The sequence below is a fragment of the Eumetopias jubatus genome, unplaced genomic scaffold (genome assembly GCF_037043125.1).
Source record: "Eumetopias jubatus isolate StellerSeaLion01/CBP00866 unplaced genomic scaffold, mEumJub1_p1.0 scaffold_6, whole genome shotgun sequence".
Lineage (NCBI taxonomy): Eukaryota > Metazoa > Chordata > Mammalia > Carnivora > Otariidae > Eumetopias > Eumetopias jubatus.
The window spans coordinates 105,126,490-105,142,343 of NW_028274812.1; the positions used below are offsets into that span (position 1 = coordinate 105,126,490).

At 50.8% G+C, this 15,854-nt stretch overlaps 1 protein-coding gene across 1 annotated transcript in view; it reads right to left on the reverse strand.

The window, feature by feature from the left end:
* Positions 1–11,742: 11,742 nt before the first annotated feature.
* The window catches only part of RUNX2 (RUNX family transcription factor 2), a 227,880-nt gene continuing 223,768 nt past the window's right edge, over positions 11,743–15,854 (reverse strand). Inside the window, exon 6 of the mRNA XM_088023951.1 lies at positions 11,743–12,800. Coding sequence (XP_087880077.1) covers positions 12,235–12,800 — 566 coding nt within the window. The 3' untranslated portion in view covers positions 11,743–12,234. The remainder of the gene's footprint in view (positions 12,801–15,854) is intronic.

A 15,854-nucleotide genomic window follows, 5' to 3' on the forward strand; every position in this document is an offset into this window, starting at 1 on the left:
GCAGGAAAAAGGACGGGGACAAAAGGAGTCTCCATCCCCTTTTGGGAATTCTACTGGATACCTGTTTGCTTCTCATTGGCCAAAGAAGTGTCACATGACAACTCCTTGCTGCAAAGGAAGCTGGGAAATGTAGGTTTTTAGCTGGCTACATGGTTTTTTTTTTTTTTTAAGATTTGATTTATTTATTTGAGAGAGAGAGATCTTGAGCAGGGGGAGGGACAGAGGGAGAGAGAGAAAAGCAGGCTCCCTGCAGGGACTTCATCCCAGGACCCTGGAATCGTGACCTGAGCCGAAGGCAAATGTTTAACCAACTCAGCCACCCAGGTGCTCCTGGCTACATGGTTCTGATAGCAGTGAAGAAGAAAATTATGGATATTAGGTAGACACCTAATAGAGTAGACCAGATGATTTAGGTGACCATTTGATTGAAACAAGGAATTAAAATGTGGTAATAAAAGTATATAAAATAAATATACTTTATTTATATATATTTATATATAATAAATATAAATAATATATAATATAAATAAATATAAATATATACATATATTTATATAAATTTATATAAATAAATTTATATAAATATAAATAAAAGCCCATATCAATCATCTACTTCCACAATGATGCCTTACCATCGTGAAACCTCAGTGACACACAACAATAAACCTCAAGGGATAGCCGCGGGTCAGCTAAGTGGCTCTGCCAATCTTGACTGGGTTTATTCACATGTCTGGGGATTGGCTGGTTGTTGGTCAATCTAGACTGGCATTGGCTGGGACAACTGGTGTGACTTGGCTCTGAACCTCAATGTAACCCCTCTCCAACAGGCTAGCTCACACAAGTTGTCATGGTGATGATAGCTGCAAAAGAGAGCAAGAAGAAACATATAAGGCCTCATGAGGTCTGGGTTCAGAACCAATACACGTCAATTCCACTGTATCTTTTTGGCCAAAACAAGTTCATGACTAAACCCAGACACAGCCTTGGAGGGCAATGCAAAGTTACATGGCAAGGGGCATGGATACAGCAGGGATGAAGAATTAGGGACATATTTCTAATCTTCCCCATCCTCTTTGCATGGGCGCTCCAACCTCAGGGCTAAAAGAGGGATTAAGTGTCTAAAAAGGACTCTCCAGGCAGTAAGGTTCATCACATTCACACTACTCCCAGGTCTGCTGATAGAAGAGTTATGCCCAAGCAGTGTGATCACTTTATTTCTTACAACTCACTTTGGGAGTTGAATGTCTTCCCAGAAAGTAGAGAGATAATGTCGGGATTTTTAAACGGTGGAAGAGCCCAGACGACAAAGGGCCGCATCAGGGTTAGGAGGAGGAATACAAATCCTTCAGCTGCAGAAATGGCCCTTCACCTGAACTTGGCTCTTCACCTAAACTTGAAACTAACATAAAACTGAACCTGTTTCAAAGCCACCTTTTCTGCACAGTGCTGCTATTGTGCAGTGGGTGGTACGAATTTAGCTAACCCTACAAAATCCATTTCCCTGGACACGTCCTGCAAGGTTTCTCTGACTGCTGGTGGCAAAACACCTACATGGAGCTCATTCGTCAAATAGTGCTGCCATTCAGCCCCATTCCTCCTAGAGGCATACATTGGAGGGGAGAATTTCTCCTCTGGGGTCTTGGGCTTGTCTGTTCGTGGTCTTGTAAGTCCCAGCAAGGAGAGAGGAAAACGTGGGGGTAAATATAAGTGTCCAAAGGAAACAGCCAACTGTATAGAAATGGTGCCTGAAGACCAGTTTCAGGAGAACCTGACAAGAACCTTCTTTTTCTGCAGAGGAGAACAAGAATGCAGTCAGCGTAGGGCTTTGCACTAGGGTAAAGTGGAATGGGTTGTAAGAGGCCTGATTTTCAGATAAGTGAGAACCCCTCTCTAGGCCTCTGTTTCCCCAAACGAGCAGCAGGAACTGGATGAAACCGAGGCCCCTCCCAGCCCTTGGGAGTCTGTGTCTGGGAGAAACCAGGAGGCCAACAGCTCAAGGAATTTGTACAGGATCGTGTATGTGTCCCCCCCACCAAGGGGTAGAAGATGGCAGGCGAGCTTGGCATTGGGATGATCAGGAAGGAAGAGCTCCCAGCCCAGGGAAGCAGGTGCTTAATAATAAGCCCTTAGAAGGGGCGGGGAGGGGGTGTCTGCTGTTGCAAAGAGAGGGGGAAAGGACCCTGGGAGAAGCGGAATTCAGAAAACAAACTTTTCTTTGGAACTCCAGAGGAACTGGGACACAGAACGCTCTCTGATAAGTGTGGTCAGGGTTCTCAACAGACAACCTCATCTCCCAGATCCCAAAAGGGTGACTACGTCCAACAGGGACAGCCACACAGCATTTCTGAACCTGATGTGCAGTTCCAAGAGGAGAACAGATTATTATATTTAGGAATTCCATGTGGGGGTTCACAGCCCTTAAATTAATTGGATCTAAATATCCATTCATTGATCAAACAGGAATCAATCACTCACTGTGTGCCAGTGGGGTATTTGGTTCTCTTCCTGGCTCCATGATGTGGATGACAAATGCCATCACCTCTCAGCCGCAGGTGGAGCCCCCAGCCAGGGAGGCACAGCAGAGCCAAAGAGCAGTCCTGACGGGAAATGCAGCAGGTCAGCCTCCTATTTCCCCACCCTCACTTCTAGACCAAATTTCCTGCCCTGAAACACTGTCCACGGCCAGACCCAGGAGCGGGGGAAAAAAAAGGAAAGAAGAAGAAGAAAGAAGAAGAAGAAGAAGAAGAAGAAGAAGAAGAAAGAAGAAGAAGAAGGAAGAAGAAGAAGAAGAAGAAGAAGAAGAAGAAGAAGAAGAAGAAGAAGAAGAAGAAGAAGAAGAAGAAGAAGAAGAAGAAGGGCTTTTAAAATTAGTGTAGTAGGATATGGGGCTGGTGGGAGGAGGGATGAGAAGAAGGATCTTGGAAGTACTCCAGCTATTTTATTCCAGCATTTTCATTCCGGTTTGGAGGTCTGGGACACATTGATTCACAACTTTATAGCTCTCATTCAGTGTTGATTTATGGGTTGACCAATCTGGGCCTAATCAGTTGGAGAAGGATTGGTTTTTTGGTCCAATAATGTTATATTTATGAGCCCATGAAGTGCACCATGGCTGTGGCCCTGCCTGGAGTCAATAGAACAGAACTTCTAAGATCCCAGAGAGGGGAGTTCACAGACTATTTTCTGCTCCCAGATCAGGCTTAAAGCTCCTCTTTACATTAAAGGCTTCTTGTGTCATTTCGTATTTAAACTCCAAACTGCCTGACCGTAAATCTTTCACAACCGTGAACAGCTCTGACGGGTTTGAATGTTCCGGGTTCTGTCTGCCTGTCACTTTCCCCCCTCCCCCCCGTCTTTCTTTTGACTCTGGCAATAACGAGCCGGAGACCAGAGCCTCAGACGCTGCTGGGCGCTCGCTGGATACCCTACAGCTGCAGAGAGGCAGGCCGGCCGTCGGATGTGCTCGGGGAGAAGCCCAGCCAAGGCCACGCAGAGTTCAGCGGGTTATCGCGCGCTTCCGGCTCGATTTGTGGTTACTCTGGTTCAGTAACTCTAAAGAAATGAGCAGCCTGAATACACAGGAACTAGTTGAGAAGCCTGTCTTGGTGGGGAGGAAACAGAGGTAGTCAGATCGCAAGCATCTTTGTGTTTCTCTTTGAGGGGAAAGACATTTTCCTTGTCACTCTTGGGAGTCTGTTCTCTGGCCCCACCTCGGTCCGCCCGGGGCCACGCATTTGCAAGGCAACCTCCCCACAAGGGCAGCCCACGGTGGGTACCAACAGGAAATGCCTTGACCCCCTAAGTCACCTCTGGAAGTCTCCTGATAATAGGTTCTCCCCCATGGTTCATCCTGGGAAGCCACAGAAAGACCACTCAGAAAAATCACAAGCATCTGACAGGGAAAGGGAGAATGCTGCAAATTGTAAATTTCACAGTTGGAGCCCTGTAGAGATGACCAGATAGATGGACCTATAAAAGAGAAGTCTTCAGTCTCCTGGGCAGATTGTTTGCCATCACTGGGGGAAACATCAAATGCATTGTCCAGACCGGGGATCAGCAAACATTGTCTGCAAAGAGTTAGACAGTAAATACTTTCGGCTTTGCAGGACACATCCAGTCTCTGTCACCTATGCTGCTGTTACTGCTGCTTTTTCCACAATTTAAAAACCTAAAAATCACCCTTCGCTCCCAGACTGAATGAAAACAGGTTATGGGCCACAATTAGCCTGACCCCTGGTTTAAAAACACGAAGACAGTATTTTTTTCATTGAAAATTCTGGATACATCCTACGTGTGTGTACATGTGTGTGTTGAGTGTGTGTCCAGTCCCAGGGGCAAAGAACAGGACCGTTCCAGGCTGATCCATCCCACCACTGGGAAGAGTCCCTCCAGGGCAGCCAGGAAGTGCTATCTATGGCTGAAAGGACACAGGACTCAAGGGACGGTAGCTTCCAGCCCAGCCCAGCTCCTCATCGATGGGCAACCCCGAGCCAGTCCCCGACCTCTGTAACCCTTCCTAGAAGATGGCACAGTGAAGGGGGTCAGGCCGGATGCTGTCCAAGCGCCCCCCCGGAACGTGGTATTCCGTGGAGCCATCGCAAACGCTTTGGGGAACAAGGGGAGATGTAAGAGGAAGAAACGAATAAAATCGGTTAGATCTGTTCACTGCGGCTCAAAGCCCAGCCAAGTTTGCGATGACCACCGCCCTGCCCCCCGTCGGAAACCCCGCTCCGGGAGCAGTCGCCTGGCACGCGCCCTGCCCGGGGAGGCCAGCAGGAAGACGGGGCCCGGGAACGCTGGCCATCTCTGCCATGCTCACCACGGAAACAGCCTATGCGGCCCGCGTGCAGCGCCAAGAATCCGGGCAGCTGAATGAGCCATGCCATTGTGGGCAGACACCGAGGCTCCCAGAAAACAAGCAAAGGCGAGGCCTGGAAGCTGCAGCGGAGGCAGGTCGTCATGACCTTCCCTCCTGGGCCAGCACCAGACTGGCCACCGGACAGGTCTTCGTCTCTATCCAGGCAGCTCAGGCAGTGCTCAGGGAGCAAGATGTGGAGCCCCGAGCTGCCAGACTGGACCCCGGCGTCTGCTCTCCGCCCCCGCCCCCCGCCCCCAGCACCGGAGCCCTCCATCAACATTTACTGAGGAGCGGCTCCGGGTCTGAGTGGTGCTGGGCATAGCGGGGATGGGGCGGGGGGTGGGGAGCGGGATACAGTTTTGGCTCCAGAAGGGACGGCTGGGCCAGCGGAGTGCCCTCCGGAGAGTACGTGGGCAGTAGAAACAGCACCTGGGGCGTTCTGGAGGAAGACACTGGAGCCAAGAGCCTTAAAAGATGCTCCCGGTGGCCTCTCATTAGAGGCTTTGCACATTTGCTTTGTGGAAATGGTTTGAGCCCACTGGGTACTGGCCGGCCTCAGGCATGAGAGCCAAGGTTAGAGGCAGCCTGTGTGCTGCTTGCTAGGGTCCTGGCTTTATAGGAAGCTTCGAAAATGCCCCTGGGACTCGAGATGCTAATACTCGCACCTGAGAGACTTGCAGAAATCCTTCCATTTCCTCCAAGCAGAGTTGGTTGTTTAAGTCAGGTGGCCCAAGGGGGTAAGGAGTGAGGGAAACAAAATACAACTGAAGCTAAGTCACCTTGTACGTGAAATGTGGTTAATGACATTGACCTTAAATGTACTTCAGAGCCACCAAGTTGGCATAATCCTTCTGGCCTCTCTCCTCATCCATTCTTCCCTGTGCCTTGTCTAGTCCTCTAGCATCTCCTCTCCCTCCCAAGCCCAACATGTATGACACCATCAGTGCTGTGGGGTGCGGGGGGCGTCCCCTGCTTTCCGGTTTATTATTCCAGTGCTGGAATTTTCTCACTTTTTCAAAGACCTATAACTTCTAGAGAGCAACTCAGCTGTCGCTCTCGGGGAGATTCACCAGCCACAGGCAATTCAACAGCCCTGTAAACAGAGCACCCAGCCCAGAGCCGATGCCTGCTAGGAGCCCATCAGTGTTAGAGCCTATGTCCTTTAGATGAAGGAATATGTCCAAGGGCAAGTCCCAGGGCTGGCTTCCTGTCTCCCAGAGCAGCAACACACATCGGTAACCTACTATTATCCAAGACCCAGCGGCCCCCCACAAAGGCTCCAAAACCCAGCCTGTCTGCCCTCGGCCGCAGAGCCTTCTCTCGGGGACAGTCTCTCGTTGGCACCCTCTAGACTGTTGAGTGGTATCCGATGAGCGAGCCAGGGTGCATGTGTCCACCTGTGGCTGGGTCCTGAGGGTCAAGTAGGCCCTCCTCTGCCGGCACGGGCACTGCCCACGTGGGTCTCCATAGTGCCTGCTCCCTGGTGCTCCCACGGCTCACGGCGCTTACTGTCGTGCGGCAGCTGCTTTCTTTAGATAGACCACCGCTTTGACCCAAGTTACTGCTGGCACGGGTCATTGGCCTATCTGCCGTTCGCTGTGCTCTGTCCTGTGTCATCGGCGTGGAGGGCCCACAAACTGCATTTCCCAGACTCCCTCCAACGGGGGGCTTCCAGCTAGGTTCTGGGAGAGGGGGGCACCGGAGGAGAGCTGCAAGGTGAGAGGAGGGGAGGAGCAACTCTCTCCTTCCGTCCCACTGCTCTCTGGTGGGGGGGCGGTCTCAGGCAGAAGTGATAGCACGAGTGATATCCAAGGGGGATGGTGGCAGTGGCTGCGGGGACAAGGGCTGTGGCCTGGCGGTGTCGCTCCTGAGCTCCCTTTATTGCGGGGACTTCGGGATCACTGGGGTCCTGCACTCCCTTGGCCGCCCCAGCCCAGCGCTGGTGGTGCTTTCCTGCAGTTACTCATCTTGGGCAACCTGAGCTTCCCCTCCATGCTCCTCCAGCCCTTCCAACACCCTTGTTTCCAATCCCTGAATGAGAGCCACCCCTGTGTGCGAAACTTAGATGGCTTCTGTTTCCTGATCAGACCCAGACTCATGCACCATCTGAGGGACCATGTGAGATTCATCCCTCCCAGGTGGGCTTTGCACAACTCTGTTCTGGCCCACTGTGCTCCAATTTCAATCTACAGAAGGCAGTCTTGTTTTCATTTCCTCCTTTTTACAGGTTCTTGAATGGAACCACCCCAAGGCCCCCGAATTCCTCCTACCATTCACTCACTTCCCCTTTTTGAACCTCAAGGAAGCCACAACAGCAACCTAAAACAAGAAGTAGGAATGTGTGCCCTTTGACCCAGAAATCACGCCTCTAGGAACTTACCTTAACACACAGAAGAGCAAAAACAGGTCGCCCCAGATAGAGTCATTACAGCCCTGCTTATGATGAGAAAAATTAGAAACCCAGGCACAGGATTGGTTAAGTAAATGGAACTTCATATACAACATCTATTTTTTTAAGGGGAAAAATTTCCATCCATTATCAAGTTAAAAAAAAAAAAAAACAAGCCGCAGAACAGCAGGCCTAGGGTGATCACAGTTAAGTACAAGTACACACATGTGTATGCATTTTGTACAGGCACAGATGTTTCAAATAGTAGTTGCCAAAAAACTGACAGTAGTTATCTCTTGGGGGTAGATTTTGGGGTGGGTTTCACATTCTTCTTTGTTCTCCTCTGTATGGTCTGAATTATTACCATTGATGTGTCCCTTTTACAAAAACTTTTATTTTTTCAAAGGCAGTATGCTGAGATAACAGAGCAGACAAAAAAATCCTCCCCTCATGGAGCTAATATTCCAATGACAAAAAATAAAGTAAGCATATAGTGTGTGTGGTGGTGGTTTTTTCCAAGTAAAAAACAAAAAACAAACAAACAAAAAACAACCACACACACAAAAACAACAACAACAACAAAACAAGAAAGGAGAATAAGAAATGCATCTGGGGAGTGGAGGGTTAAGGTTAGGGAGGGGGGTTACAACTTTTCAAAGGGGGTTTGAGCAAAGACCTGAAGTTATGAGGGAGCAAGTCATGTGACCTATCTGGGGACGAGTGGTCCAGACTCAAGAAATAGCCAGTGCAAAGGCGGAGGTAGAACGTGCCTGGTGTATGGGAGAGGCAGCAAGGAGGCTGGTGGGACTAGAATGGAGGACAGTGATAAGAGATGAGAGCAGGCAGATAATGGGAGACCAAATTATGTAAAACTTTGGCTCTTACTCTGCGTGAGATGGAAACCACTGGAGTCTGTGCAGAGGAGTAACCTGGTTAGAAATGTTTTTAAGAGACCACTCTGCTTTACCTCAAAGATACAGATGCGGTGAAAAGAAGGGGCACCTGCACCCTGATGTTCATAGCAGCAATGTCCACAATGGCCAAACTGTGGAAAGAGCCAAGATGTCCATCAACAGATGAATGGATAAAGAAGATGCCGTTCATATATACAATGGAATATTACTCAGCCATCAGGAAAGATGAATACCTCCCATTTGCATCAACATGGATGAAACTGGAGGGGATTATGCTAAGTGAAATAAGTCAATCAGAGAAGGACAGTTATCAGATGGTTTCACTCGTATGGAACGTAAGGAATTGTGCAGAGGACAATTGGGGAAGGGAGGGAAAACTGAAGAGGAAGAAATCAGAGAAGGAGAAAAACCATATGAAACTCTTGGCTCTGGAAACAAACTGAGGGTTGCGGAAGAGGAGGGGCATGGGGGGATGGGGTAACTGGGTGATGGGCATTAAGGAGGGCACGGGATGTGATGAGCACAGGGTGTTATATGCAACTGATGAATCACTGAACATTAAAAAAAAAAAAAAAAAAAAGACCACTCTGGCTTCCCTGTGAGAATAGGGAGGGAGGCAGGGAGGACAGTTAGGAGGCTATTGTGGTAACTCCGGTGGGAGAGGACAGTGGCTTTGGTCAGCTGGTAGCAGTGAGAAGTGGTTGGATAATGGAACTCTTGAGAAGGTAGAGCCCACGTGACTGGACGTTGGATTGGGTATGGGCCTGAGAGAGGAGCCAAGGCTTACTTCAGTGCTAGAGTGACAGGGTCTTTAAATCACTGCTCCACCCAGTGTAGAACCCCCCGTTTGCTTCAGCATCAGTAGCTCCCCATCCGGTCTCTGCTGGAATGTCCTCCAAAACAGGCCCCTCGTTACCTCACAAAGAGGAGCTGCCGTAACTGCTGGTACGTGCCACCCTAGCTTAAGCCTGCTATCTCGGCCATAGGTCTCAGGCTGATTTTCAGCTTGCCACCTTGAACCATCACGTGCTTGTCTTATGTCGTGCCAACCCCAAGGACACCTAAGCCTTGGGGCGAAGAGGTATCAGGACAGTTTGGTGTCATTCAGAGGGAAATTCCAACCTGCAATCCACATGACGAGATTTCTTTTTTTCTGCCCAGCCCCTGCAGACTGATATTTTGTTGGAACTCAATTCCATGGCCTTGGCTGTACCTTCTGCAAAGTCATGCCCCTCCTATTCCCCTTCAGCCCCATCCCAGACCCAGTTTCTGAGGCCCTCCGCGCCCAGGACAGGCGCTCACACTTTTCTCCACTCTCCCTGGATCGACGGAGTGTTACAGTAGCCTCTTCTGATCTCCCCAACCTCAATCTCACAGATGCAGGCGGGCACTCTGACCAAAGGATCCAGTCGCTGTTATCTGAATTTAGGATTTATATGCCAGTCCCTTTGTCCTCGAAGGATTTAGTTTTTTGTTGCTTTTAATCTAATGCCAAAGAAGTCCCTCAAAATGAGAATAAAAGACTGTTTGAATGAGCATCTGAGCAAGAACCCAATACTGATGTTCCCGGCCCATGTGGTTGAACGCCATCTTAGCTGTTTCTTCAGCCGAAGAGCAGAACAAAGGATGGCGGTCACTTTGGGCCATGGATCCAAAAGGAAGGGGGAGGGCTTAGTCAGTCAGAGATGGAGGGGCAGCTCTGATGTGAGGGTGTGACTCCCCCATTCCAGGGTGCCTCTCGCCACAGGACCCAGGAGAGAGGAGGTAATGATACCCACTCGCCATACAAGGGTATCTGACAGCACTTTCTGGAATGTAAAGCCCCGGGAACATCCAAGTCAGCTTCTGTTGGGCCATGACGAAGCAGATGCCATCATCCCCATCTGACACAGATTAAGAGACTGAGGCCAGAGGCTAACCCTCCCAAAGCCAAAGCCAGAAGCCTGGCCTCAGTGATTGCCATTCTCACCACTCCCTGCTACTTCTCCCCACCCCCTCTTCAGGTTGTTTACTCGCGGGAACTGCTGATCCCTCTCCGTGTGGGACACTAGGCTGGGAGCCCCTGGAGGGCAGGGCCCTTACTCTATTCATCTTTGTGTCCCCCGGGCACCAACATCGTAGACGCCCAATAAATGTTGAATTGGTTTGAACTCCAGTGAAGCTTCTTTAGAAGTGGGTGGCTGGACCTAATACACTCTGGCTTTTACTTAAATTTTTTGAGGATTTTATTTATTAATTTGACAGAGAGAGAGAAGCAGGCTCCCCGCTGAGCAAGAGAGCCCAACGTGGGGCTCGATCCCAGGACCCCAGGATCATGACCTGAACTGAAGGCGCCCCACACCCTGGCTCAGTCGGTTAAGCATCTGCCTTCAGCGTAGGTCATGATCCCGGGGTCCCTGGATCTAGTCTGGCATCAGGCTTCCTGCTCAGCGGGGAGTCTCCTCCTCCCTCTCCCTCTGCCACTTCCCCAGCTTCGGCTCTCTCTCTCTCTCAATTAAATAAATAAAAAAAAATCTTTAAAAATAAAAAAAATAAAACAGAAAGTCCCCCATAGCTGCAGTGGAAGTTTTGGTAAGAGCTTGGGGGCATCTAGGCCACTGCAGGGTGCAAAGACAAGCAGCCCAAACCAGCAGGAATCCCAAAATGGAAACCCTTGCTACTCACTTACTACTCAGAATGTGTCTTGGGCCAGTAGCATCAACATCCCCCTGGAGCTCATTAGAAATGCAGAGTCTCGGGCCCCACCCCAGAACCACTAAAGCGGAATCAGCATCCTCACAAGCTCTCCAGGTGTGTCATGCCTGCCAAAGTCAGAGATGCTCTGGGTAGGCCAAGGACTGCCGAGCCCAGGCAGCCCCTGGCCTCAGCCCATCATCTGCATGCCCTGCAAATGCTCAAGGATGGGCCTTTTACTCTGTGCAATGTGGTCTCTGACTCTTGGTTTGTTTCCAGGAAAAGAGCAGTACATCTGCTTCTGACAAATGAATTCTAATTCAAATAGGAAAGTGGAAAGAGCCCTGCCTCCTTATGGGAAGTCAGATCCTGGAGGGCGTAGATTATTCCAGATTTCTGAAATTCCATCTAGGTCTCAAATCAGGGGACATTGGCAAAGTCTGGAGATATTTTCGGTTGTCACAATGGGGGAAGGTGGTGTCACTGGTACCTCATAAGTAGAGGCCAAAGGTGCTGGCTTCCTTCATGTTGTCCAGTGACTCTGTGACTCAGCATCTGCTCCAGTCCAGAGGAAAGGGGTGGATTTACCAAATTTAGGGAGATCTGGGAGTTTTAGAAAAGAATCACGAGAATTTTAGAAGCTTATTCTTCACAAGCATGAGAAACGTTGAAATAAGATCCAAAGGAGTACAGGGGGGCCGGAACAAGTAACCAGGAACAGGGGCCCGTGCAAAGGAAAAACATGGAGCTGAGTGAGGCCAATATCCCGAAAGTACATATAAAAATTTTGTTATGCACATACTTTCTTATTCATAAGACTTAAATACCCCCATCTCCAAATACATCAGATTTTTTCACGTCTCTATTTTCCAAACTTCTTGCAATGTGGTTATAATGAGAAAAAAAAATTTAATTATCCAAAAATATATTTTTTTTAAAAGAAATATGTAAACATCACCAGAGATCAGATACACCATCAACAAGTCCGAGAGGAAAGCTGGGGCTGGCTTGCCTTCCCTCCACACTACTCAGGAGTCACAGATGTGGGCCTTGCCCAAGGTCCCATCACCTTCTGGGGGCACTTTTCCTGCCGGGAGTTCAAGGCCTTTTCCAAAACAAGGAGAAGGACATCTGAAGGTCCAGGAGAGCCCACGGGCGTGGGGCAGCCGTTACTCCCGAGAAAGGGCCTGGCCCGAGGGTGTCAGAAGCACACATCATTTCAGACTGAGCGGCCAGGGAAGGTCCGTTCCGGCAGGCCGAGCAGAGGGCTCGTCTCTTCTGCTGGCTTTGCTGGGCCCGTGTGCGTGACAGGTGACAGGTGACAGGCGGGGATGCCCAGTGCCCTGGGGATCCCTCCGCTGAGCGCCGCGAAGGTGCCCAGCCAGGCGGCCGCTCCTGGGTTAGTTGGCATCCCGGGCCTCGGGCAGGGGCTGCGGCGGAGGCCCCAGGGACGAGGCCAGTTTGGTGAGGGCCCTCGCTATGATGTCCAGGTGGCCGTTCATGGTCCGCAGCTCCACCAGGATGTCCCCGACGCTGGCTTCCAGACTGGCAGGCCGGGCGCAGGGCGGCGGGGAGGCTCCCGGGGCCTCGGCTCCCTCCTCCCTGCCCGCTGCACCGGGGCGCGGGGCGGGAGCCGGCCGCTCGCGCTCATCCCCGCGGACGCCGGGAGGGGTGGCCGCGGGGCCTCCGGGCAGCCAGTCGCCGAGGCGCGGGGCCGCGTCCGGGGAGGAAGCGACCACGGAGTAGAGGCCAGTGCGTCCGGGGGCAACGGGGCCGGGAGGCGCGGCGGCGGCCGCGGCGGGGGGCGGCGGCAGCAGCGGGGGCAGCACCGAGGCCCCTGGGGAGAAGGCCTGGGGCTCGCAGGAGGAGGAAGGAGAGGGCGGCGCGGCGGTGGAGGGGCCCGGCTCCTCCGAAGACAGGAACAGGGTGGTCGAAGACTGGGAGTCCGAGGTACTGGGCTCTGAATCTGTGGAGGGAGGAAGGAAGGAGAAAAGGTCACCCGGGCGTGGATGGAGTGTCACTGTATGTCCAGGGCCGTGCCAGGCACTAAAGGAACTGAGAAGATGGACATGCATTTCCTACCCGCAGACTTGCAATCTAGGAACGAAGAGTGTGGGTTGTAGGAGCAGTTAATGTACCCAGAACAGAGTGGGAAGGGGGTGGGCCTGAGCATAGGAATTCTGAGGCAGGAAGATCACCGAGGCCAACAAGGCATCCAGGCGGGTCAGGCTGTCCCCCGCGGTCTAGAGAGGTGGCCCTCCCCCCGGAGACAGTGAGGGCATGGGGGCAGAGTCTGGTTCTCCTCTGAGGAGAACTCGCCAAGGACAGAGGGTGAAGATGGAAAGGAAGGCCCTTCCCCACTGTTCCAAGAAGCAGAAGTGTGTTAAACAAATGGCCTCCTTCACTGTCCCAGCAAAGCCAGGCTCTCACCAGGCAGTTGAAAGAGTCTGGGGCCAGGAGCCTGATGACCTTAGCGCTGATTGTCACTCTGCCAGAAAATGCCATGGAACTTTGGGCCAGTCCCATCCTCCCCACCCTCCTCCCTGGGGACTTGGTTTCATTTCCCCATCTGTACAAGAAGGTTGGGCCCAGTGACCCATCCCCCCCCCATTCCCCCCCCCCCCCCCCCCCCCGACCCTTCCAAGGCTGATCAGCCTGCTTTCAAAAATCTTCAACTTGAACCATTGATCCGGGTTCCCAGTGGGCTGCACTCAAGGCCCTGGAGGCACTTGACAAGCTACCTTTGTTAGTTCGCTCCTAAATCCCTTGCGCCTCCAGGTAGAAAGTGGGCGGCAGCTCTTTGTGATGGACTATGGTAACGAGGTTTACCAAGTTCACATCAAAGGATCCACATCAATGCAAAAGCCCTTAACTCAGCTGTCTCAGCCACCCTGTTTGCTGCCTTTGGGGGAGATGGTCTGTGCTCACCCTGGAAGCTGTTCTGAGTTTTACTGGAACCAAGTCTCTGAGGCCTCGCTCCCGGTTCCAGCTGGAGTGTGTCTTGCTCTTGGCTTTCTGCATTGTCTGTTTGAGGGCCCACCTTTATGCCCTGCCCTTCAGGGGTTCCAAGCCTTTCAGAGGCAGAACTTGCTCTATTCCCTCAGCTTGTTATCTTGGGAAGGAGGCTAGGATGAAAGAGCCCGTGAGTAAACCGATCTCCCCTGGAATGTGAAAGCGTGCACTCTCACCACGGGTCTCGGGTGAGCTGTCCCTTCACCTGCGCCTGGCTGGGACTCAGAGAAGCCTGGGGGGAGCTTGTTCCCTCCTGCATCCTGGCTCTGGCTCCCCACAGGGTTCTCACAGGGCTCTCCAGGCCCCAGACGTTCTGCTGGCCAGTTTGTGTGGTTGGGAATTCGTCTGAGGGGCCTAGAGGCACTTGCTCCTTGGGGGAACAGAATTTGGCTGAGAAGCCACCAGAATGCCTAAAAGCTTCTCTGGTGGAAATCTCCTGGGCACCTTCTGCTCTTAGTTTTCACGGAACTGCCTCCTCTCCACCAAAACTTCGTTTCCTCAGGTTTCCATGAGGATCTTCCTTTGGAATCCAAGAATCTACGGACACGTGTAAGCGCATTAACTCCTGTGAGCTGAAAATGATAAGAAGACCTCTACAAACTGAGCTGGTCTTGCTTGAGGAAGACGTTAATGAGCCCCACACATCCAAGGCTCATATATGTTCAGTCAAATACAAGTCTAATGTGTGAAATGCAATGGACACAAGCACACAAAATGTTCTAGCACAGTCTTTCCTAAATGCTAACGTGCGTGCCATTCCCTGGGACACTGAGAAAGGACAGGCTGCGACTTGGCAGGTCAGGGGTGGGGCCTGAGACTCTGCATTTCTAGCCAGCTCCCAGATGATGTGGATGCTGCTGGCCTGGGAACCATACCTTGCCTAGCAAAGCTGTAGACCAAATATATACCTTCGCAATGAAACATAGGATTCATGACCGTAGAAACTCGGGTAACCAGGGGTAGAGGAACCACCTGCAAGTCTGATATGGTCATGAATATAGTAAGAGTGGTGATGCTGATGATGGACCTCTCTTGGCTGGTAGGAGAATAAGACAGGGGGCCTCTTCAGCAGTGAGTCTGATGGTCCCCAGCCCAGCCTTGCACCTCAAAGCACTGGCTCCAGGAGGCATAAAGGGTTCTTTTTTTTTTTTTTTTTAAGATTTTATTTATTTGAGAGAGAGAGAGAGAGAGTGAGACAGGGCACAAACGGGGAGGAGAGGGAGAAGCAGGCTTCCCACAAGGGGCTTGATCCCAGAACCCTGGGATCAGGACTTAAGCAGAAGGCAGACCCTTAACCAACTGAGCCACCCAGATGCCCCGGCATGGAGACTTCTTAAGAGGAAAACCCTTCCTTGTTGTTCCAGCTAAAACTTCAAAAACACATCAAGTTGTCAGGACTCGATCCACCCTGACTGGCACACAGAAATTGAAAACAGAAACATCTTTTTAATATGTACATGACCTTCCTGAACTTTCTCCCAGCTGTCAGGGAACTTGGTTGCAGCCCCAGCTCAGCTAAAATCTGCTCCAAATGATTTATAGGTCTCTTCCATCCCTGCAACTGATCATTTTATCCCTGATTTGGACAGGTGCCTTTGAATCAATGACATCATTTTTATGCAGCTTCATTGATTGCTATAAAATAATGTCAGGGTCCTGTTGTTACAAACACAGCTCTTGGTGGGGGTGGGGGGCTCTCAGGTACAGAAGGTCAAGTTCATCAGACTGCTTGATTCCCTCCTTCACCCCCCTCACATGGTCTCTAACCTTTATCCTGCTTTATTAGTCTTCTGAGCTTTATGACCACCTGATATTTTATGGGTTTTTTTTTTTTTTTTTTGTCTACAGGGATGAAAGTCATATGAAAACAGAGACACAGCTTTATTTTATTCTCTGCTGTGTCACCAGGCTCAAACAATATCTGGCACCTAATAGATGCTCAATAAATACTTGTTGAATGAATGTAATAAACTGATCCAGCTAGATGTTGTTTAATCATTCAGTTCTT